Source organism: Choloepus didactylus, chromosome 3 (genome assembly GCF_015220235.1).
Source record: "Choloepus didactylus isolate mChoDid1 chromosome 3, mChoDid1.pri, whole genome shotgun sequence".
In the NCBI taxonomy this organism is placed as follows: Eukaryota; Metazoa; Chordata; class Mammalia; order Pilosa; family Megalonychidae; genus Choloepus; species Choloepus didactylus.
The window spans coordinates 88,752,804-88,775,230 of NC_051309.1; the positions used below are offsets into that span (position 1 = coordinate 88,752,804).

The window sequence follows — 22,427 nt, forward strand, 5'->3', positions numbered from 1 at the left end:
GCAGACTGGAGGGAGCCACAGGAATAAGTACACTGACCTCTTTCTCCTCTATCTGGGCTGTGTAATTGCCCAAACCCAACCCAGAAACCAGAGAGCAAGGGAGCCACTGCTGCAGTCCATCCTGGTTGGTCTCCCAGGGCACAGAGCAGAGTGGGGAGAGGTGGAGAACAGATCTGGAGGGGCAAACACAGGGTATCCTGCATGACTTCTAACAGGTCTTCCTTCACCCACTTTCAATCCCATTTAATCCGTCTTCCACATTACTGCGATATCTATCTTTGTAAATTTGAGCATATGATTCCACGGCTTAAAATTCTTCAATGACTCCCATCACCCTCAAATCAAATCCAAATTCTTTAGCAAGATGTGCCCTTCATGGTCTGGCCCCTATCTATCTTTCTGAATTCTCTTTATACCACACCTCCCTACTGGAAGCAAAGCAAACCACTTGCCACTGCTTGAACACACAAAACCTTCACACCTCCATGCCTTTGTTCACACTATTCCCTCTATCTGGAATGCCAGTCCTTGCTTCATGAGTTTATCTGTCAGGTGCTCTGACAGCATCCTGTGCCTCACCTTACTGTCCTTATCACCCTAGCAATTATTTGTTGGGACAGCCCATGAGTGCAGGGAACACATATGTCTTCTTCAATGATGTATCCTCAGAACTTAAGCTAGGTTCTAGCTCAAAGTAGATGTCTCAGTAAATATCTGTTGAATGACTTCTTGAACTACACTATCCATCAATGTAGCCCTGTCTTGGTTTTTGTGATGGTTTGGAGCTGTATGTACCTCAGAAAAACATGTTCTTAAACTCAATCCAATCCTGTGGGTATGAACCCATTGTAAGTAGGACCTTTTCATGAGGTTGCTTCAGTTAAGACATGGCCCCCCTCTCTCAGGATGGGTCTTATCCTATTACTGGAGCCCTTTACAAGCAGAATGAAATTCAGATTAGAGAGAAAGCAACAGAGGGAAAGCCAGAAGCTGAACATCAACAGAACCCAGAAGAGAAGGGAGAGACCAGGAGATGCTGCATGTGCCTTGCCATGTGACAAGCTAAGGGCCAGCAGCCAGACCCAGAATGCTACAGCCTTTGGGGAGAAAGCACTGCCTTCATGATGCTTTGATTTGGACTTTTTCCTAACCTCACAACTGTGAGCAAATAAGTTCCCATTGTTTAAGCCAACCCATTTCATTGTGTTTGCTTGAGCAGCCAAGGAAACTAAAACAGGTTTCTAAAACACTTTGTAGGTCACTCGATGATAGCACAGACCACCCTTTACTGTATGTAATTGTGTGTCTATCTCTCTCCCCAGACAGTTTTCTCCTTAAGGGCACAGACTTGTCTTGATTGCCTTTTATGTTCCCAGGTCCTAACATGAGAATGGTTTGTTGAATGAAGAAATGAATAGATGACAAAGCTGGATGCTGGGTATAAGAATTCAGTCATTCATTCACCAAGGATTTACTGGACACTCAACTGTGTACCACATCGCAGAATTCAACAATTAACAAAAGAAAACAAAACACTTGCCCTCATGGAGCTTACATTTTTGAGGGTAGGGGAAGTAGAACAGACAATAAACAAAGTAGGTAAAATATATGTTCACTTGTGGTAAGTGTTACGGAGAAAAATAAAGCAGGAATGGGGAATAGGGAATAGGGAGTGTTAGGGTACAGAGTGGAGGTACAATTTTAAATAGGGTGGTTGTATCCATTTCCTATTGCTGTCACAAACTTGGTGGTTTAAAACCACACAAATTTATTATCTTAGAGTTTTGGACATCAGAAATCTGAAATGGGCCTCACTGGGCCAAGGTGTTGGCAGGATTGTGTTCCTTTGGGGGCCTCCAGGACCTTTCCGGCTTCTAGAGGTACCCGCAGGCCTCGACTCATGGTCCCCTTCCCCCATCTTCAAAGCCAGCAACAGGGGATTGAGTCTTGCTCTCACTGAATCACTCCTACTCTGACTCTCCTGCCCTCTTTCACTAATAAGGACCCGAGTGATTACACTGGGCCCTCCCAGACAATCCCGGACAGTCTCATCTGAAGATCCTTAATTTACTCATATCTGCAAAGTCCCTTTTGCTGTGTAAGGGAATATACATTAAGGTTCCAGGGATGGAGTGTGGACATCTTTGGGGATGGGAGGATCATTTTCTGGCTACCACAGTGGTCTAGGAAGGCCTCACTGAGAAGGTGATATTGAGTCAAGACTTCAAAGTGGCTTTCTGGGAGAAGAGTGTCCCAGACAAAGGGAAGAGACTTAAGGGTCTAGGATGCTTTCAAAACTGCAAGGATGTCAGTGATGGAGCAGAAATGAGCTGAGAGAAGTAAACAGAGTGGACAGTGGGGTGGGATCCTGTAGGAACAGTATATAGACTGAGGCTTTAATGCTGAGAGAGATGGGATCCATTGGAGGGTTTCAAGCAGAGATGTGATATGATCAGACCTACATTTTAACAGGATCACTCCGGATGCTGCGCTGAGAATGGACTAAAGGGGGTAAGGGTAGAGCCAGGAGATTGTTGCAGGAGGAGAGTCATCCAGAGGCGAAGCCAGCATGGCTTGGACCAGGGTAGCAGCAGTGAAAGTGTTTGCCATATTACTCCATTCACTTTTCCATATAATGTAGATATTCATAACCATAAAAGATTAATGAGAAAGACCATGACTTTTGAAGAGATATTTAATCCAATTGCATTTCTTTATGGAGGACCACAATGAATTGGCTTTGGGGAGGTAAGAACCTTGTGTCTTTTCAAAGAATTCCACAGAGAGGCCTATATTCCTCTGCTTTGGTCTAAGTCAGTTTTGGGCTTGGATAGCACTTCTTCTGGGGAGCTTCCCTGACACCCGTCCTCTCCTCCCTCCCTCCACGCACGCATCAGGAGTGGTGCTCCCACTCTGTGCTCCAACAGCACCTGAATGTCCCTCTTCTTGGCACTTACACTGCTTGATGCATTGTTGGAGTCTAAACCCTCCTCGAAGGCAGGGACTGTGTCTGTTTTATTCATTGCCTCCCATGGCGCCTGGCATCTGGCTGGTGCTTAGTAAATATCTGTGTGAAGAATGCATGACTAACACATCCCAAAGATATACAAATGAAATGATCCGTTGCAACACATGTCACAGGTTTACTTGAGATGGAGAACGGATGGATCGGACAGTGTTTCAGATCTTACTGCATTGTCTTGTTTGGGGTAGGGAGCGCTGGTATTTTTTATTCCTGCTGGGGTGGGCCCTGGCCAGCACCGGAGGACACAGGACTTCACACTCTCTGCCAGCTTCGGGGGAGACAATGGAGGCTTTCTGATCTCCTCCCTCCTCCAGCATTCTGCCTGGAGCATGTGTCCTCCCTGCCTGTGTCCTCAGTGCCTGGAGGAACTGGCCATCAGGTCTCTAAACAATACATAAAATTCTCTTTTCATTACAACAAAAACTACATTGTCCAGCACCGGGCCCCATCCCCACCCCATTCCTTCTCTCTCTGCCCCTCTCTCACTTTTCCATCGCCTCCCAGGGCATCCGGCCCTGGATCCAAGGACAGGCTCCAAGTGGCACACATTAGTCACAAGGGGCACCGCCCTCTCCCTACTCCAAAACAGCTCAGGCACCAAGTGTAGGATGGGATTGGGCTGGTTTGGTTTGAGCTCAGGTCAGTTAATGTGAATCTTTCCACCTCAAGGTCCTCAGAGGCTGAGAAGCTCTCACCCGACAAATACTGCAAAGAATAAAAATACCCATATGTCTAAAGCAGAGTTTCTCAACCTTGGTGCTATTAGCATTTTAGACTAGATAATTTAATTCTTTGATGTTGGGGGACTGTCCTGAACCTTGCAGAATATTCAGTGGCATTCTGGTTTCTACTCACCAGATGCCAGCAGCAGCCCCCCACCCCAGCCCAAGTTGTGACATCCAAAAATGTCTCCAGGCATTGCCAAATGTGGGGTGGGGTGGGAGGGATCCCTGGGTGAGAATCACTGGTCTAAAGCCTTAAAATTATACAGGGAAATGCATCCTATGGCAATGCATCTAGAAATTTATCCTGAGGAAATAATTAAGGATGCACATGAAGATTAAACTACTAGGATTAACATTGTTAAGAACATAACAAATGCAAAAAAAAAAAAAAAGGACAACCTAAATTTCTATCAATAGGGGGTTAAATACACTCAAACCCTGGAATACTATACTGCCATTAAAAAAATCCATGATCCACATCTATGAACATGAAAAGGTGTTCACTGATGTATTGATGAGTGAAAAGAGCTGATAAACAACCAGGATGATAGTGTAATTGCAGAGAGGGAGACTATAATTATGCACAGAGAAAAAAGTCTGGAAGGATGCAGTTGAAAATGTTAACAATATTGATCTCTAAATGGAGAGATAAGTGTAAATTTTTTTCTTTAGCTTGTTTGTATTATCTATGCTGTCTACAAAGAACAAGTATTACTTCATTTATAAGATACAAAATAAAACTCTTCAAAAAGAAACAAAGCAGCCCCGGGTCTCCAGCCAGTGTGTGTGGTGCCCTTGCTTCTGAACACTGAAGCCCACAAACCACTCCTCCCTGGGAGAAAATGACCCCCTCAGCCCCGACCTTTTTCATCTCCCACCAAGTAAGGAAAATTGTCTGAGGAAAATTGTTAAATGTACCTAATGCCTTCCTATTCTGCTATTGGCTAAGAGACTTGGGGGAATTTGCAATTCAACTCGCAGCAAAGTTTTGCAGATAGCAAAAGGGTTAGGTCCCTAAACCCATTCTCTCTAGAGCCAGAGGGCCACTACCCCTGGCCCTGCCTGCCAGCCCTCTGGCTCTCCAAGGGCTCTTTGCTGCAGCAGCCAGTATTTCCTTTGACACGTTCTAGATTCTCTAGGCCAAGGAGTTCAGACCGTTGGCTCCCTCCCTTCCTCCCACAGCCTGCCACTTTGCTGCTAATTAGCACCTCTAGCTTGGCCAGGGAAGGGTGGGCAGAAGAGGTGAAACAGAGATTGCTTCTGCCTCTTGCCAGCAGTGCCAGTGAGTAGGCAGACTGCTGAGGATTAGGAGGCAATCCTTGGTTGGGATGAGTTTTGGATATCCCCAGAATTCACTGGACCACAGTTGTCTATTTCTCCTTCCACACTGCTTCCCTGCTCTGTTCTCTCCTTGTTTCACTCAAGCTCTCACTGAGCTTGCCTGTAGGGATGGATTCTGGGTAGGTTGGTGCTGGGGAAGCTGGGGTCTCTGGCTAGTGGTCTCAGGTGCTGCAGAGGAAAGCCCTCCATGGATGCAGTGTGGGTATGTGTGTGTGTTGAAGACAGACAAAGGGAAGGAGGGGAACAAGAACATTTTATTAGCTTTCTTGAACTGGGGTGGTCCTCAGCAGCTGTGCCCTCCTCTGTGGTATTCATGATCCTTAGTTTGGGGCATAAACCTGGCCCTAAGTAGTGATGGTTGGATTGGGGTTTGGGGGGAGGGAGGTTGCTGGTTTTTATATATTATGTCCCCCAGAAAAAGCCATGACCTTTTGATCCAATCTCATGGGATGCTGGGATGAGTTTGTTTCCATGGAGATGTGACCAACCCAACTGTGACACGTTTGGTTAGGGTGTGACCTCTGAATGCTTCCAGGGAGGAGTGGCCCCGCCCACTCAGCATGGGCCTTGATTAGTTTACTGAAGTGTTAAAAAGCTCAGAAGGAAGGAGCTCAGAGCTGCAGCTGAGGGACACATTTTGAAGACAACTGTTGAAAGCTGATGCTGACATTTTGGAGAACGCTGTTTTGAAAGGCAATCTGTGAGCCAGAAGATGCCGGCCACGTGCCTTCCCAGCTAACAGAGGCTTACAGGATGCCAATGGCCTTTCTCCAGTGAAGGTACCCTATTGTTGATGCTTTACCTTGGACACTTTATGGCCTTCAGACTGTAACTTTGTATTCAAATAAACCCCCTTTATAAAAGCCAATCCATTTCTGGTATTTTGCTTAATGGTAGCACCAGCAAACTGGAACAGGGGGCTTCTAGCCTCAACCTGCCAGGCACCAGTCTCAGTCTCTCCCCAGAGCCTTAACTAATAAACCTCATGCTGTCATTTAGGGCTCTGGGGTGGGTAACATAATCTCTATTGCACAAAGGAAGAACTGAGATGGTGAGACTCTAAGTTGCTTGTCCAAGAAGGGAAGGCTGTAACAGGGACTCAGGTTTTTCCTCCTCAGCCTGCATCCGTTCAAACCCCTAGAATGTGGCTTCCCTAAGAACTGAGCAAACTACCTTTCAATCAGCATCAACTATCCAGAGCAATCAAGACAAGTTCTGTGACAAGAAAGTGAGTCCTTGGGTCTAATTGCCCGTTTTGGAAATTTCTGGGGAAATAAGTCTTGAATATCAGTCATGATATCAGAGAATGCCAAGGACACACACAGGGCACATTATCTCCAGGCCGAGACAGCGTCACTACAGTGTGACCTGTACTTTGTTTAACACTCTGCCATCACCATCCTTAAATTCCTAATAATTGTTGAATGAGGGCCCAGATTTTCATTTTGTACTGGGCTCTGCAAATAATGTAGCTGGTCCTGGTTCTGGCCCAGTTTCTCATACCCTTCTCCCTACATTTTCATCTCCAATCCCAGAGCTTCGTGTAGGGCCACAATCCCCCCCAGTAAGGGGATGCTTTCCTAGCCAGTGTTTGAAGCCAATGCAAACAAAAACCCCAAATCCATGCGCAATTAGCGTCCCCCAAAGCCCGTCCCACCCCCCAAAGCTTATGCTGTTCCTTTGTGACTTGTTTTCCCCCCCAAGACTCTATCCCCCAAGGCTGTCATTTCCATATGACTCATAAGCCAAACGATCCAGGGCTCTTTCCCCGCTGCACTTTTCTTGTGTAATTTTTCACTCATTTCCTGTTACTCTTGTCATTGTTGGATGTTCTGTTTCCCATCCCTGTCCTCTCGGCCCCTGTTCATGGGATGCACACACACGATTGTAAGGGATAAGTTGAAGAGAGGATGGAATTCTGCCTACTGAACAGGCTAAGCACCTCTCCTCACCCCTACCCCAAGTAAAATGTTATCTCACAGTTTCCAGAAACTAAGGTGCCTCCAGCCAATTTCTGCCAATTTATGTCACCTCAGAGACCTGGCCAGAGGTGGGTGGTCAAACACTATCACCAGCCGGTGTCCTCTGGAAGATCCCTAGGAGGGCAACGTGCTCTGGGGGCTAATCCTGGCTCAGTCTCCAACCTGCAAGGCAGCCAGGCAGCCTCCCGGGGAGGGAAGGATAAGGTCAGAGAGCATCTTTGATGAGGGACCCCCACCAAGAGGACAACTTCTCTTCAAAGGAAGGTTATCAATACAGATGAGTATTTCTGCCAGGTGGTACCTATTGTAACTAGAGGAGCCAATGCAGACTAGCTTTCTTTGGTTTCTGGGTCTTTCTTCAGGATTCCTATCAACAGAGTGTTTTTAACAAACAGAGCTCAGCAGAAGAACCACCGCCGCTCCCCTCACATGATGAGAACCTGAGCACAATTGTGAATTGAGTAAAAAAGATGAAAAAAACCCTTTGTTTGTGGTCCTCAGGTTTCCCCACAATCCAGGGTGACCCCTCATTTAGGGGGCGGGGGGGGACTCCACAAAGACAACCCCATAAAGAGCTACTAAACCCAGAAGCTCAAAAGTTGTCCTTTCATCCCATCAAAGCTTAATTATCCTGTTTATTAAATAAGCATGAAAGTAATTATATTAACTATATTATACACTAAGGGATAATGGATGATAAACAATCAGTGAATACCCATTTATTGTTTACCCCTTTAGTTATCTCTGGCATGTTTAATGTGGATTCTCTAGACCAGCTGTGCTGAACCATTTTAAAATCACAGGCTCCTCTGAAAATCTAATGGAAGAAAAATATCGACACACACAAAACCTTGTAGCCTACTATAAGGGGTTCATAAAAGCCCTAAACTACACACCCCCAACCCAAACCCCCCCACTGCAAATGCTAGGACATCTGAGGGCCTTTTAAAGCCTGTGCCCTTAAATCATTTCTTACCATTGGCTACTTACTGTCTGGCCACAGATAAAGCTGGCCTTGGCTCAGACCTACAAAACTCCAGAATTATTTATGGCTACATCTTTCTTACTGGCTTAGCAGACCTTAAGGATTACAGACCAAGAGCCAGTGGCAGGAATAAGATGTGAGAAAAGTGAAGTATCAGAAAAAGGAGAAACAAGAAATAACCCTAGGAGCCAGCTTTGTGACAAGGCAATAGCAGATCTCATAGGCAGAGAGGCAAACAATCATCATTCCCTGATAAAATAATACCCGAAAACCACCTGAGTGAGGAGGGCTGAGCATACGCTCCTACACAGGTGACATGGAGAGATGGACACCCAAATCCCTGTCACTGTCACCAAAAGGGTGGTGACAGGGGAAAGTCATCACAGCTCAGCTAGCTAGCTGGGCTGCCACAGTGAGCAACCCTATCCCAATCCATCCCTGCAGATCCGCCCACATGTCTAGTGCTCAAATCAGATACACATAGGAAGTCTCTCAAGACAGTGTAGCCAAGGGGTGCAGAGTGGGCTCCAGAGGCAAAGAGATCCATGCAAACCCTGGCTCTGCCTCTTACCGGCTCTGTGGCCTTGGGCAAATGAGTCATCCCTGGACCTCAGCAACTTCAAATGCAAAATGCAGAAGATACTAGGACAAACCCACAATCCCTTATCCATGACACTGAGCATCAGATGTGCTTCAAAATTCAGAATTTTTCAGATGTTTAGAAAGGTAATTTAGTGCATGTGCACTATAATAGGAGATGCCCCTAGTGGGTCTGTAATCAAACACATTCATATGACTATTCAGACTAAATAGGATAAATAGTTCAGGTCAGATTTTGCCACCAAATGAATTCATTGGGTCGAATTTTATCTCTATATTAGTTATGAAATAAATTTCATTTTCAAAGACATTATCCCCCCTGGAACTGCAGCAAAGGCATTGTGTCCCTGTGACTACTTCACAGGGTTGTTGTTGTGTGGATTGGAGGAGTTACAATACAGAAAGTACAATACAGAAAGTACTTGATGTCTGGTACATAGTAAGCATGTAAATGCTGACTATCCTAAACCATGAACCTTTTTAGCCACCAATTTCCCAAAGAGTCCCACATTCCATGCCTAGAATGTGCTGTTATGTCTGTTTGGATTGCCTTTTCCCTGAGGTTTCTGCTTGGACAACTCCCACTCATCTTTTCAAAGGCAACTCAGCATCACCCCCTCCAAGAATGTGTCCTTGATCATGCTCCCTCCTCCCAGCCATCCCTGCACCTACTTCTGAATTATACCGCTGAGTCAAAATTGGCATAGGTCCATCTCCTATACTAGACAACAAACGTCGGTTGGTGGGAATTATAACTTGCTCACCTGTGTATTCCCAGTGCCTGATACACACTAGACACGTTTTCACAAACGTGTGGAAACAGAATTTAATAAGGTATCTAAATCTCTCAGTCTTCCTGTACTGGAGCAGAAACAGGTACAGAAAAATACATCCCAGCAGTGCCCCCTCAGTGCTCCTGAAGCTGAGCACAGATAAAAACACTAGTTTGCATATTCAGCATCAGCATATTCAGCATCATCACAAAGGTGCCAGGAGAACCTCTTTTGCACCTTAAAATACTTTTATCTTTTTCATAAACTCAATCATTACCTGCTAGGAATGGAATGGCCCTGGGCCAGGGAGAGACTTGGAAGATGTGTACTTTAGCTAATAAGCAAAAACGTATGAGTCCAAAACTTCTGCCTCCAACCTTCGGACTGAGGAAACACCTTGGCCACCCAGAAGGCCCTGGGAGGCCCGCTCGGATCGCTGCTTCTCCGACATCAGGGGCAGGCTGGTCCACAGGTGAGGGGCTGCTTTGCTTTTAGTGAGCTGCATTTCTTCTGCCCTATCAAGACTCCAGGACTAGAAGCAGGGCCTGGCTGTGTCTGGATGCTCTGTCTGCCTCTTCTCATTCATCATTAATAGAGAAAAATCTAGCAGGGCTCACCTGAGGGAGGCTGAATGAGCCTTAAGATTTAAACAAGCACCAGTAATGGCTTGAGAGACTCATGTTAAAAGTAAAAAAAAAAAGGCAATAAAAAGGAGAGGGGTGTTGGAAAGTGCATCTCCTTTCCAAGAGAAGGGAGAGGGAAGATTTAAGAGTGAGAGGAACTGAAACAGCCGCTTCGATTACAGTCCTAGGTGAGGGTGGTCCTGTCCCCTTCAACACCCCGTGGGCCTGAAAAGACCACCCATGTCATGAGGCTACCATTACAGGACGTAGCTCAGGATACTACCTCATGCCTCGGTTGCAGTTAGCATCTAGTCTTCCACCTATTCTTATTTGTTGGTGGGTCATAAACATTTGCAAAGGGTTCTGTATCACAGGAGTAGCCTGGGTCCGGGGTACTCACTAAAACAGCTTTGTCCCAAGCAGAGAGACACATGGAGTCCCCACCTGAGAAGCAGAGGCATGACTGATCTGGGGAAGCACCTGCTCTTCCAAGATGAAGATGACTGTAAAGCCACTGATTACAGAGAGGAAAGGGGCCTTAGAGAAGAGTTCCGTCGACTGCCACAAAGAATTCTCCAATTTACTGGGGTTCAGGCACTTCTACACAGCAGGAAATACGGCACCAATGTGCTTGTCTGATTCTGGGTGTGATAATAACACGATGCCACTGACACCAATCAAAAGAGGCGGATTCTCTGCCAGATGCCCACAAATGACCAATTCCTTAGACATCGGGGTTTCAAAGGGAGACAGAGTTTATTGCTAAGCGTGAAGTGGGAGATCAGACAGCCCATTTGCCTAAAAATCTATCTTTCTAAACTGTAGTAACACTGATAGTTTTAAAATATCAAAAGATGGGCAGGTTTTAGGATAATGAGCACAATTATTGATAATGATCTAATTATTGAGCATGCGTGGACTGATTCCATGTTTAGTACAGAATGTATGTAAGAAAACGGTGGCCTTAATATGATGATGGGTGTGATTTTTAGTATTATAATGAGGTATAGGTCATACAGGTTAAAGTCTAAGCTTGTGCATGTCAGGTGGGCCAATTTTGGTTAGATCCAGCTCCATCTAGCAAAACAGTTTTGGAATTGAGGTGGGTTAGTTCTGGGCTGACTCAAGACCCTTCATTAATAAATACTAGGGGCTGTCTTTAGTGATCATAAGACTCTAAAGTTGAAAAACAGGGTAAGGGGTAGAAGTGGAGGTCTGTCACAAGGTTTTTAGAGTCACAAGGTAAAGGCTTTATAGTTACACAGCCATTATCAGAGATCAAAGCAGCTGGATTATAGTTCAGTAATTTCAGGCATTTCCCTCTGGCTATTCTAATACACTAGAAAGTAAAAAGAAACATCTATATAATGATTCAGTAATCATAATCATTTCTTAAATCCTAACTTCTCCACCAACACTCTCCATAGGTGGCCCGTACTTCCCTGTGGGACGGGCAGGGCAGGCCAGGGGCCATGGCACCAAATTTAGTCCTCACACCCATCCAAAGAAAGAGTTTCCAGTCCCTTTCCAAGGCACCAATTAAGATTTCTGCCTTGGGCTATTTGAGGCTTTCTCCAGGTTCCTTTTTCACCTCTCACTTCCTAATAGCTTTTCACCAATCCCCATTCCAAAGCTCCGGAAAACAAGGTTACTCCATCACCACAAAGCATTCCAGACATAATATCACCACTGACCTTCCTCCCTCCCACGAAAACTCCCATTCCCTCAAGATATGGGCCCTATGTTAAAGGAACCGTGTGCTGGAAGCAGTTGACTCAAAAGCCTGGATTCCTACTATGGGAAATCCACCAGCCCTATTCACGTTCCTAAAATGGATTAGAGAACAGTATTGTATCAAAGTTAAATTTCCTGGGTTTGAAACCGGTACTGCGTTGTTGGGAAATGCACACTGAAGTATTTAGAGGTAAAAAGGCACAATGTCTCCAACTTATTCTCAAACGGTTAAGAAAAAAAAATCCATACAGACATATACACATATATATGTATATAATTACATATAGAGATAAAATTATAAAGCAAATGGAACAACATGTAAATTGTTGACTTTGGGTAGAGACTACATGGGAGTTCCTTGTACTGTTCTTACAACTGTTCTATGAGTTTGAAATTATATATCAAAATTAAAATTTAAGATGAAAAAAAAATCCCTGGGCAAGGGGTAGGGGTGTGGGGGTGCAGACTCCATTCTCTTTATTCTTGTATATGTTTGAAATTTTTTATAATTAAAAAAAAAAATTACCCACACCACGCCTCAGGAATGGTTTGAATGATAGTGACTCTAACCCAGCTATCACTTATAACATTGTGAGAAAATGAATTGTGAGTTAGGAGTACCACCAGAATGGGTGGTGCCATTTTTTTCATCTGGTCCTCCTAACACCAAAAGAAAATAATGATACAATGTATTTTTACAAAGGTGGTTTATTTCTGATATAACATTAATATCAATTTTTTCAGGGAGGAAATCTTGGTAATTAAGGTAATGATTACTATAAACCAGAAAACAAAATTGCCCTTTCAGACACATTGCCTCTATCACAATAGGGGTTTCTATTAGGACAGGTGAGTAACCTAAAGTTTCAGAAATTAGACTGGGTTCTAACACGTTTCCTTACATGATTTGGGGATATAAGTTTAAACCAGAATAATAGGCTAGATAAAAAAAAAATTCTCATTCTAGGAGAATAGGATGGTGACAGGTATAGAAATTGAAGATTATATGGATTATATGATAATAAGAGGATGCATAGCAGAGGTGATATTAAAAATATTTGACAATCCATGGGGCACCAACCAAGCAAAACCAATCAGAACAGATGTAGATTTTAGCCCTGCAGCTGGGCAGGACATTAACCCTTTAGTTCCTGGATTGTGGGGAACTCCAGGAGAACCAAGGGAGGAGCAGCTATTTACTATTTCAATATTTTAACAACTTGTGGAGCTACAGTGGTGCATACCAATTGAATACCAGCTCAGTGCATGAGGGAATATAGTTCTAATAACTGTGGCTTCTTCCAACCCTCATGGGAATTTTGCCAAGTTTAGGTTCACATCAAGTCTATACTCAGAGAGAGGGTAGTGACCTAACTCCCTCCAGAGCTCCAGATGGATACAAGACCTTGGAGTAATTTGAGTATAGCTAAAAATGCCAGTGACTCACCCAATGAATGAGCCAAACACAATGGATTTGGGGGTGGGAGTTGAAAAGGGGGAGGTAAGTGGGCATTCACATTTGCTAATAAATATCTCCTTTGGCTTAGAGAGACTCCAGAGCAAAACAAATGCTTTCAGGGCCGTGAAACTGAGTCATAGGCTGAGAACAGAGATGAGCTTCCTTCTAACCATCTGCAAAAGCTCCTTATGAACATATTTATTAGAGTAGTAGACTGACAAACTACTCCACAAAACAGTTAAATTTTATCATGCATGGTACTTTTATAGAAATAAGAGTATCTTCTTTATCTACCCATGCCTCAAGAACAGTTAAGTTTATCTGATTTCATTTCTGGGGGAAATCACCAGCCTTTATTTGAATTATAAAAGGGAAGATGGCAGGGATGGGGTCTTTCTTATACAGTGTCTAGCCCAGGGCCATAAGTAATTAATTGCTTGCTTGATAAATGCTTTTTGATGATGAGGAGGAGGATGCTGTGGAAGGTGGCCTTGCCCATTTAGGTCACAGGTTGCATTTATAAGCTATTGTCTCTTCAGGAAGTGAAGTCCAATAAGTATATGATAATATGCATACAATAGTGATATGGGAAGAAAACTAACTTAAACCTGAGTTACAAACTCTATTCTTGTCTCCTTTCATTTCCAAATCTATTATTTGCTTTTTCTCCCCATTTGGAGGGCAGTCTCCGGGAAGTTCCACAATCCCTGAAGACCTTGGTTATATCAATATCACCCATGTATATACAGAGCAATGACCAGCGCCTAGAGCTGGCAACCCAACAACCACCCCCACCCGATGTAAAATCAATCAAGCACCTTAAGAAGGTTCTTTCCATGCAATATTTGACTCAAAGGTTTTACCCAATGGCTCCGCTATAGTTCTGCTCTAACACTAACACCATGTTCCCACATCTGCACTTTAAAATATGGGTTTCCATACTCTAGCCAAAAGCTATTGCTTTGTTTTCCTGATCACATAGTTAACACCTTCCTCATTAGTAAGATGCTCTGCTCTTGTCCAAAAAGAGTATGTGCTGGGTGAGGTTAAGTGAGAATGTACTAGACTTTTAAACGCCCTTTTCTTAAATAAAATTTGAGAAAAAAGAACAGAACCCTGGTCTTGACTTCACCACTGAGATTCTGTGTCATCTCAAAGTGAAGGAAAACAACCAACCGAGAAAACACGTAGCAGTCCGAGGGCCTCCATGGAGAAAACCTTGTGGAGAACACATTCTATGTCATTGGTTTTCCATCTTTTACTTTTTTAAAAAATTTTATTCTGGCAACATATGTATATATAAACTGAATCCATCTTTCCTATAATTTAGTTCTGGGTACCCTCCCTGGGAGGATTAACAATTCCCTGCCCCCAGAGTATCCCTCCCCAATCCCACCGTATTCCATTAAAGCCCTCTCAGAAGGGTAATAGAGAGCTCTGCAAACCACATGGGAGGTCAAGGGGATGCACAGAACGGGCACTGGTGCAAGGGGCATGAAGATTTCTGGGGCATTGAGAAAGTCCTCTCTCCCCAATCCTTCTCCAGAAATCACACAGAAAGTTCTCTAGGAAGGGAAAAAAAATTTTTAAGTTAAGGGATTAACTGCAAATTTCCCTTGGAAAGAAAGGCCACATGGTGACTTATTTATTAAATCATCATTTATTCCCTCATTCATGCCACCAACACTGTAAACACTGAGCATCCATCATGGGAGGGACTGTGTGCCAGTTCTTATAGGTGCAGAGATGCCCAAGGAGCTCAGGGTTTCATGGAAAAGGCATACATTTAAAACAAACGGGGATGAGTGCAGGATTTGAAACAAGCATAGGTGTTTGGGATTAGAGAGGAAAAGCGCACCAATATGTAAAACACAGGAACCAGTGCCTTTTCTGAGAAGAGGCAACATAATGGAGGGGGAAGTCTAGAGAGCAGAGGAAGGCCCGTGGGCAGAGTTTTCGGTGGTCCCAGCAGCCGTGCCCTCTTCTTCCTGTGAGCAGAGCCCTCAACCCTGATTCAGCTGAACCAGTCATGGTGATCCATTCCCTTGCCAGTATTTGGTTTAGTAACGACACGTGATGCAATCCTGCCAATGAGATTTAAAGGGAAGTCTGCTGTGGGGCTATTAAGGATTTCCTTGCTGATAAAATGAGACTTCAGGAATGGCAGCCTCTTCTTCCACAGGACCTTGTTTTAACTACATGCGTTGCCTGGAGCTGCAGCAGTCACCTTGCAACCAGGATGAAAGCTAAACAGGGACAAGGCCAACATGGCAGAAAAGAACCCCGTATCCTTGTTGGCACTGGTGGGTCATCCCAGAAAGCCTTACCTCTGGATTCCTTACTAGTGAAATTAAAATTTTTTGTTATTGTTCAAGAAATTTGAAGTTGAGTTTTGTGCTACTTGCAGCCAAAAGCATCCTAACTGATACAATCTGCTTCACAATTTTGGTCCCCCCCACTTTTACCAGGCATCTGTTAATTAGAAAAGCTGAATTCCCCAGAGGCATCCACAGAGCCTCCTTGTTATTTTTTTCCCGGCTCAATTCATGAAAATAAATTTAATTTTCTAGCCCACGAACTAAACCTTGCTGCTGCCGGCTAAAAAGATTCTAGCAACAGCCTTTTGTTGGCAAGAGAGGCAGAACCCCGACATGCTTTAAAATAAGCTACCAGGAGTCAGAAGGGAAGGAGGGAGAAGTAAGGGAGAGGAGGCCATTAAAAGAAAAAATTACAAACTCCCACTCATGTCCACCCTGCCTGTCTCAATTGTCAGGCCGTGACTAGACTTGAAGCTGGGGAGTGCTTCTCTAACTTGGTGTGCAGATGAATCATCTGGAGAGCTTACAGAAATGCAGGTACTGATTCAGAAGGTCAGGGGTGGGGCCCGAGAGTCTGTAATGCTAACCAGCTCCCAGGAGATGCTGCTGCTGCCCACAGACCACACTTTGAGGAACAAGTTTCTTCTAGCTCCGGCAGCTGCAGCCACGGGCCTGTCAGTATGTTTCTTCTAAAGCCCCTGGGATGCCCCCAGAGAGAAGCCTGCAGCCTACCTGGGGAGAGACAGGTAAAGGCTGAAGGGTGTCACCGAGGGCGACCACTCCACAATCCTGGATCTCCTCCTGGTCCGGGAGAATCTCCCATGGACCTAGATCTGGCCCCTGGTCTCCTGCAGCCAGGTCTCCCCTGTTTCTCCCTACCCTCCAGCCAGGCTGAGCTATCAGTTCCTTGGGTCGGAGGCACTCTGTCTCTACCTCCTCAGGACCTTGGCAGGTTGGCTGTGCCTGGAATGCCACCTCACCAGCAACCCCTCCGCCCATCAGCTCCGGGTCTCCTTCCAGTCTCGGTTCAGCCACCACTCCCTCTGGCGAGCCTCCCACAACTCCAGCCCCCAGAACACTCTGTAACTAATGCTGTCTGGCGGTTATCACCTGTTCACTGCTCTGTCTTCCATGGACTGTATGTGCCGTGAAGTCAGGGACTGTGTCTGGAAGATAATGGATGTGTCGTAAGTAAATTAAATAATGGTGCTCAGTCCTGGCTGTGCACCAGAGACACCTGGATGACTTTCTTTAAAAAAAAAATTAATTAAAAAAAAAAAGCAAGGGAATCCCTCCTTGGAGATTCTCCAACTAATTAGGTCTGGGAAGGCAGTCCTGGTGTCTGAAATTTTTAAAAGCTTTCCGAGTGATTCTGAGGGGCAGCCATTTTAGAGAACCATTAGAATGAAAAAATGAATGAATTAGTAGATGAATATGTGACAGAATATATGACTGTGAAGCTCTCTCATGGCCATTCACACATACAATGAATAACCGACAGCCTTATATTTAAGTCATAGGTAATCAGGGCTCCAGACACACAAAGCCACATGGAATTAATAATACTAGAGAGCACTGAGTGTCTTCTGATAGGCACTTTAATATCCCCCAAATCTTACAGCAACTCTGTCAGCTCAGTATTATTATCATCCCTATTTTAAAGATGAGGAAACTGAGGCTCACAAACTGTAGAGAAACATGTCTGAAGTTTGAAGAACTACTAATTGGCAATGCCAGGATTTGAGCCCTAGTTTCTCCTCTGGAGTGCCATTTCTCATTTCAGGATCACAGTGCTGCCCACAGTGACCTTGGCCTTAATGTTAACTTCGACCTATATTTATACTTACTGGGATTATTAAACTAGCAGAAAACCAATCTATTCTCTCCGGTTTTGCTGCAATCCAGAGTTGGGAAAGGCTGTTAGTGACTTGCACACATTCAAAAGGCAAGGGTTGCAGCAACGCTGGGCTGGGAATAACAAAGTTTAAAAAGAAAGATTCATTCCCATTTTTTAGCAGTCATTTTAGCAATGACTTTTTTTTTTTTTTTTTTTAATGATGACTCAAAGAGCTAAACAGGGGGAATTAAAAGTCAAAATTAAGACCCTAAGAGATTCAGAGAAATGATCTGGCTCTGTTTCTACAGTGATTGTTTCTGACTGTGCTCAAAAAGCCCTGAAAAAAAGTGCTACGAGCCAGGTGAGTTGTCAGCTGAACAAAAAGATCCTTAGCTATGAAATACTGAACTTTGGAAGAAGCAAATTGAAGAAGGGGAAGCCAGAATGAAGGACAAAGACAAGTATATAAGGGAGGGAAGAAGGAAAGGAAAGGAAGTCATTCCTCCTTGGTGACTTCAAGAAAGAACCCTGTTTCCAAAGCCAAAACAAGCTTTTCCATGCAAGAGAGGCAGTGAAGCCAAGTTCTGTGCCAGCTTTTTGGAACCTATTGTGCTGTGGGATATCTTTTCTCTTCTATAAAAAAAAAGAGCCAGGACTTGGACCAGTAATAATAATGGTAGCTAACAATTTACTGAACGCCAACCACAAGCCAGGCACTGTGCTAAGTGCTTTACACATATTATCTAATTTAATTCTCACATCTTTATGAACAAGTAGCATTAATATATCCATTTTACAGGGGAGAAAACAGGCTTAGAGATGTTAATTTGTCCAAGGTCATGTAGATTCACATCCAGGTCTGCCTTTCTACTAAGCCTTGCTCACTTCAAAAAACCTGGAGGCAAGACAGAAGTCTGTGGCCACCATGCTTGCGTCTCCTCAACCACCTTAGGGACTTGATGGAAAAAGAAGCACAACCCAACAGAGATACGAGAACCATACCATGTCATGGATGCAGCTTACCTGATGCCGATGAGAAGACAGCCCATCTTTGGGTAATCCTCAGAATTTGATAGAATTTGACTGGTGGACCACAGCCTTCCAAACCCCAGCCTCTCTTGACCCCAGCTGCCTTGTTAATCCCTGCCAACTCTCAGGTTCCATGCCATATGCAGAATCCCACCCAGGATGGTCCAGTGGCTCCAGCAACCAAAAGGGCACCAGAGAGTACTGTACCAACCTAAACAATGGCCATGTCTGCCCCAGGGTAGGATGCTGAGGAAGGATGGGGACCCACCAAAGGGAGCAGCAGGGCGTGACTGCTTTGCATGCCCTATATTGTCACTGAAGCTGTCCCATGGAAGAGAAAAAGAAGGATGTCACCATGAGACACACTTAGAGGACTTGGATGACATTCAGAGAGAAACCAGAAATGTCCCTGATATTTCTGGAACCCAACAGCATGAATGCCTGGAGACGATCAGGGAAAGCTCCACTGGGAAGGAGCCTGGGACTTTTTCCTTAACACCAGGTCTGTTGATCAAGGCTCCTCTTTTCTACCCACCTTGGGATTCAGGGCACTGTCTAGCTGCTCCTTTGACCAACAACCCTCAAAGCAGGCATTTTAGTGAGCTCAAGCTTTCAGGGGAAGATTTTTCCTTCAATCCGAGTTTGCTTTCTGTCCTCAAAACTCATAAACTCATCCCTCAGGACCTGAGGGCACCAAGAGCATTCTGTTCTGACAGCCTGCCCACTCAGGAAATTGGAAGGATAAAAAGGGAAAATACTTGCTTTGGTTCCAAGGAGAATCACAGAAGTGTGTGTGGGGAGGGGAGGGAGTTAGGCAGTGGGGGAGGCTAGACTGAAGAACTTGATGGATCTTTCACGGATGACATTTTACTACCACGCAAATTACTCCCCACACACTGCACACCTAACACATCCTCTGCTGGGTGCACTGCATGGATGCCTCTTGTTTCCAGGGCAACCTCACCTGGGGTGGAGGGTGGCAAATGATGGATGGGCTAAGTCTGTCTCCGTGACAACTCAGGTCCCTGAAGTGGATAAGCAGCCCACTGATGCATGAACTCAGCCCTAAAGCTAGGCAGAGACAGTGGGTGAGGTAGATAGAAAAGGGCATCCAGTGGGGGGAAATCTGTGCATCACAGTGCATCATGGCCTTCACTGAAAATAACCCTGAGTCAATGTCCCCCCAGACCCTCTGGTTGTCCTATATATTCTAGCCATCACCACAACTGATCTTAGCTCATCTCTGACTGTTCCTCATTTCTTTTCTCAAAAGACATTCATCAGATAAGATCCATTTGTCTGGAATGTTTTCTAAGTCACAATTTTGGAACTTCAAACTTAACCTCCTCCACTGTCTGCTCTTTTTTAAAAAAAAATTAATTTTAATTATTGTTCTTAGGAAGATAATAATGGATAGATAGGGAGAGAATCAAAATTCAGAGCACAAAGCTGATGAAGAGTAGCTAAGGCCGGGGACTATCCAGGGAGCTACAAAGATGGGTTTTACACCATCACTACAAAGGGGAAACCAGATCCCTGCAGTGTGCTGACTTCTCTGAGGAAGCTGGAGGCATTAGGGACTGAAGGAGGTCTCCTCTGGCCAAGGTCTTTCAGAATAAAGATTCTGTCTTCCCCCATAAAGGGCCGCATGGAAAGGGCAGAGGTGACTTGGCAAACCTGGAGAAGAGAGTCTCGTCTTTGCGGTTCTTGGTAACCTATCAGGATCAGCAGGGTTCAGGGGCTGTAAGAGTGGAGACTGTGAGTGAGCCTTATGGAAGCCCAGGCATGTAAGATAATATTTTAAGTGCTCATTCTTTCCTGAGCTCTCCCTGGCACTACAGCTATTAAACATTAACCCCAATCCCCTAGAGGCAGGTGGACTCTGAAGTCCAACACACAACTCTGGCCCCAGAAGCTGGGAGAAAATGGAATTCCCTGGGAGCTCTGTGGCAATAAGACATGAGATAGGAAGTTATAGGAGCTTTGGGAGGACTTTATAAAGCTGCAGGGATTCCCAAAGACCCCTCTCTCTATCACCACCCCTCAACGCTACTTTCTCTCTCTCAGCACCGCCCCCCACCCCGCCACGAGGTACCCAAGTTCTCAAGGTTTTAGCGTCAAAGAGCAGGAATGGCACGGGAAGGCTTAGAGCCCAAGAGGCCCCATTATCAACCCAGGCATTTGAAGCTGGCGTTTTGTCAAATAAGGAGCTTTGTAGAAAGAGATTTTTTTATTTTCTCCTCTCCTCTTCCCCTCTGGAAATAAAAGTAGGTTGTGCTTCTCTGGCCTCGTTCCTTAGAGATCTCAGAAATGGGAGCTGAAAGAGCTCCTTGCATTACCTCGTTCAATTCTCAGCCCAGGATATCAATGCCGCTACAGGGACCGAGGCCAAAACCAGTTACAGCGACAGGGGGGCTGCGAGATGATTCAGAGATCAGCAACCGGGATCATGCAGGGCCGGCTCGGTAACCCCGCGGTCCTAGGGGGATGGTGGGCTCCTTCCCCTGCCGGTAGGGGTGGGGGGGGGGGCGGAGAAGGAAGGTAGCGGGGGAGCCACAGGTACGACGCACAGATCCGCGCAGGCCAGAGGGGGACAGGGGCCTAGAGGGGGCTCTGCACGGCCACAGGCGGAGCTGTGTGATGGGGGCAGAGCGCTCTGAACGTGGGCTCGGTATTCTGTCCGAGAAACTTCTAGGGCCGGAAAACTGCAACTAGGCAGAGAATATATCACTGTCCGGGGTGAGGGGACGGAGAAGGACGAATCTGGGGCCTTGGAGAGGCAGGAAAGGGACTGGTTTCTTCCATTTCGTGCGCGAACACCAAGACTATTCTATGCGGGGTCTCTCATTCCCCCTCCACTTCCTTTCTTGTCCTGAATTCGGCTCCACGGCTCGTGATCCGCGGAGGAGACTAAGAGGCTGAAAGGCGGTAGACTGAATGCCCCTGAGACCCTCACGGGCACAATCATCCCGCCTGTCCTCCTTCGCTCCCTCGCAGCGGGGTTTAGACGGCACCCGGCGTCTCCCTTCGCGCGCCTCTGCGCACACCCGCGGCGCCGCAGGACGCGGAGTCGCTCCCGGCTCTCCAGCGGGGAACCGGTTTAAAGCGCTTACTCAGGTACACAGAAAGAGAAGCAGAAGTTTAAAATAACCTGGACAGAAATAACTGCCCGTCCCAAAGGACCGAGAAATGGATTCCAAGGGGGACAAGGGGGCGAGGGGGTAGGTGCGGAGAGAGCTCCGCACGGGACCTCGCGCGCCCGGGTCCAGCCTCGCCGCCGTGCCCCGGGCGCAGGGGGCGCCGGCGGGACTTACCCCAGAGCAGAGTGAGCGGCTTGGCTTTGGGGATTAGCACCAGGGAGTACACGGCCCCCAAATGGAGCAGGCTCATCAGGACGACGTTCCTCCAGACGATGTTCTGCCGCTGCCGGCGCCCGCCCGGCCTCTCCTGGCCGCCGCCGCCCTCCGGGGCTTCGACCCCGGCACGGATTTCCTCCTTCGCGTCGCAGAAGGGAACCTTCTCCCCGTCGACGGCCGGGCCTGGCATGGCTGGGGAGAGGTCGGCCCCAGCAGCAGCAGCAGCCGCAGACAGACTCTGACTACGCCGAGCTCTCCGGTGGGGGCGGGGGCTTCTGCCGGTTAGGGGGGATTCTCCGCACCTCACGTCCGCGCCTTCTCTTTGCTTCCTTCTCTCTTCTTCAGGCTTTCAGCATGGCCTAAGGATGCAAATCTTAGCTCCCGACATCTGTTGCTGGTGTTGCATCCATGCCGCTGCCCGGGCTGAACTCGGCCGGGAGGAAGAGGAGGGTGGAGGGAGATTGGGGAAAGGGAGCAGAGAAAGCGACGCGGGCGGGAGCACTCCAAGGGAGCCGAGGAAGAAAGACCTGCATAGCTACAGCCAATCAGGATTGCCGGTGGGGCCCTTAAAGAGATAGGCGCCTCCTGGCCTCCTCAGCCCGGGCTCCCCGGGGCCGGACGGGGGAGCCCGCCGGGCAGG

At 46.2% G+C, this 22,427-nt stretch overlaps 1 protein-coding gene across 1 annotated transcript in view; it reads right to left on the reverse strand.

Annotated features, from left to right (window-relative positions):
- Positions 1-22,388, reverse strand: part of SCD5 (stearoyl-CoA desaturase 5) — a 198,787-nt gene extending 176,399 nt beyond the window's left edge. The window contains exon 1 of the mRNA XM_037830107.1: positions 21,746-22,388. Coding sequence (XP_037686035.1) covers positions 21,746-21,977 — 232 coding nt within the window. The 5' untranslated portion in view covers positions 21,978-22,388. The remainder of the gene's footprint in view (positions 1-21,745) is intronic.
- Between the last annotated feature and the right edge of the window lie 39 nt (positions 22,389-22,427).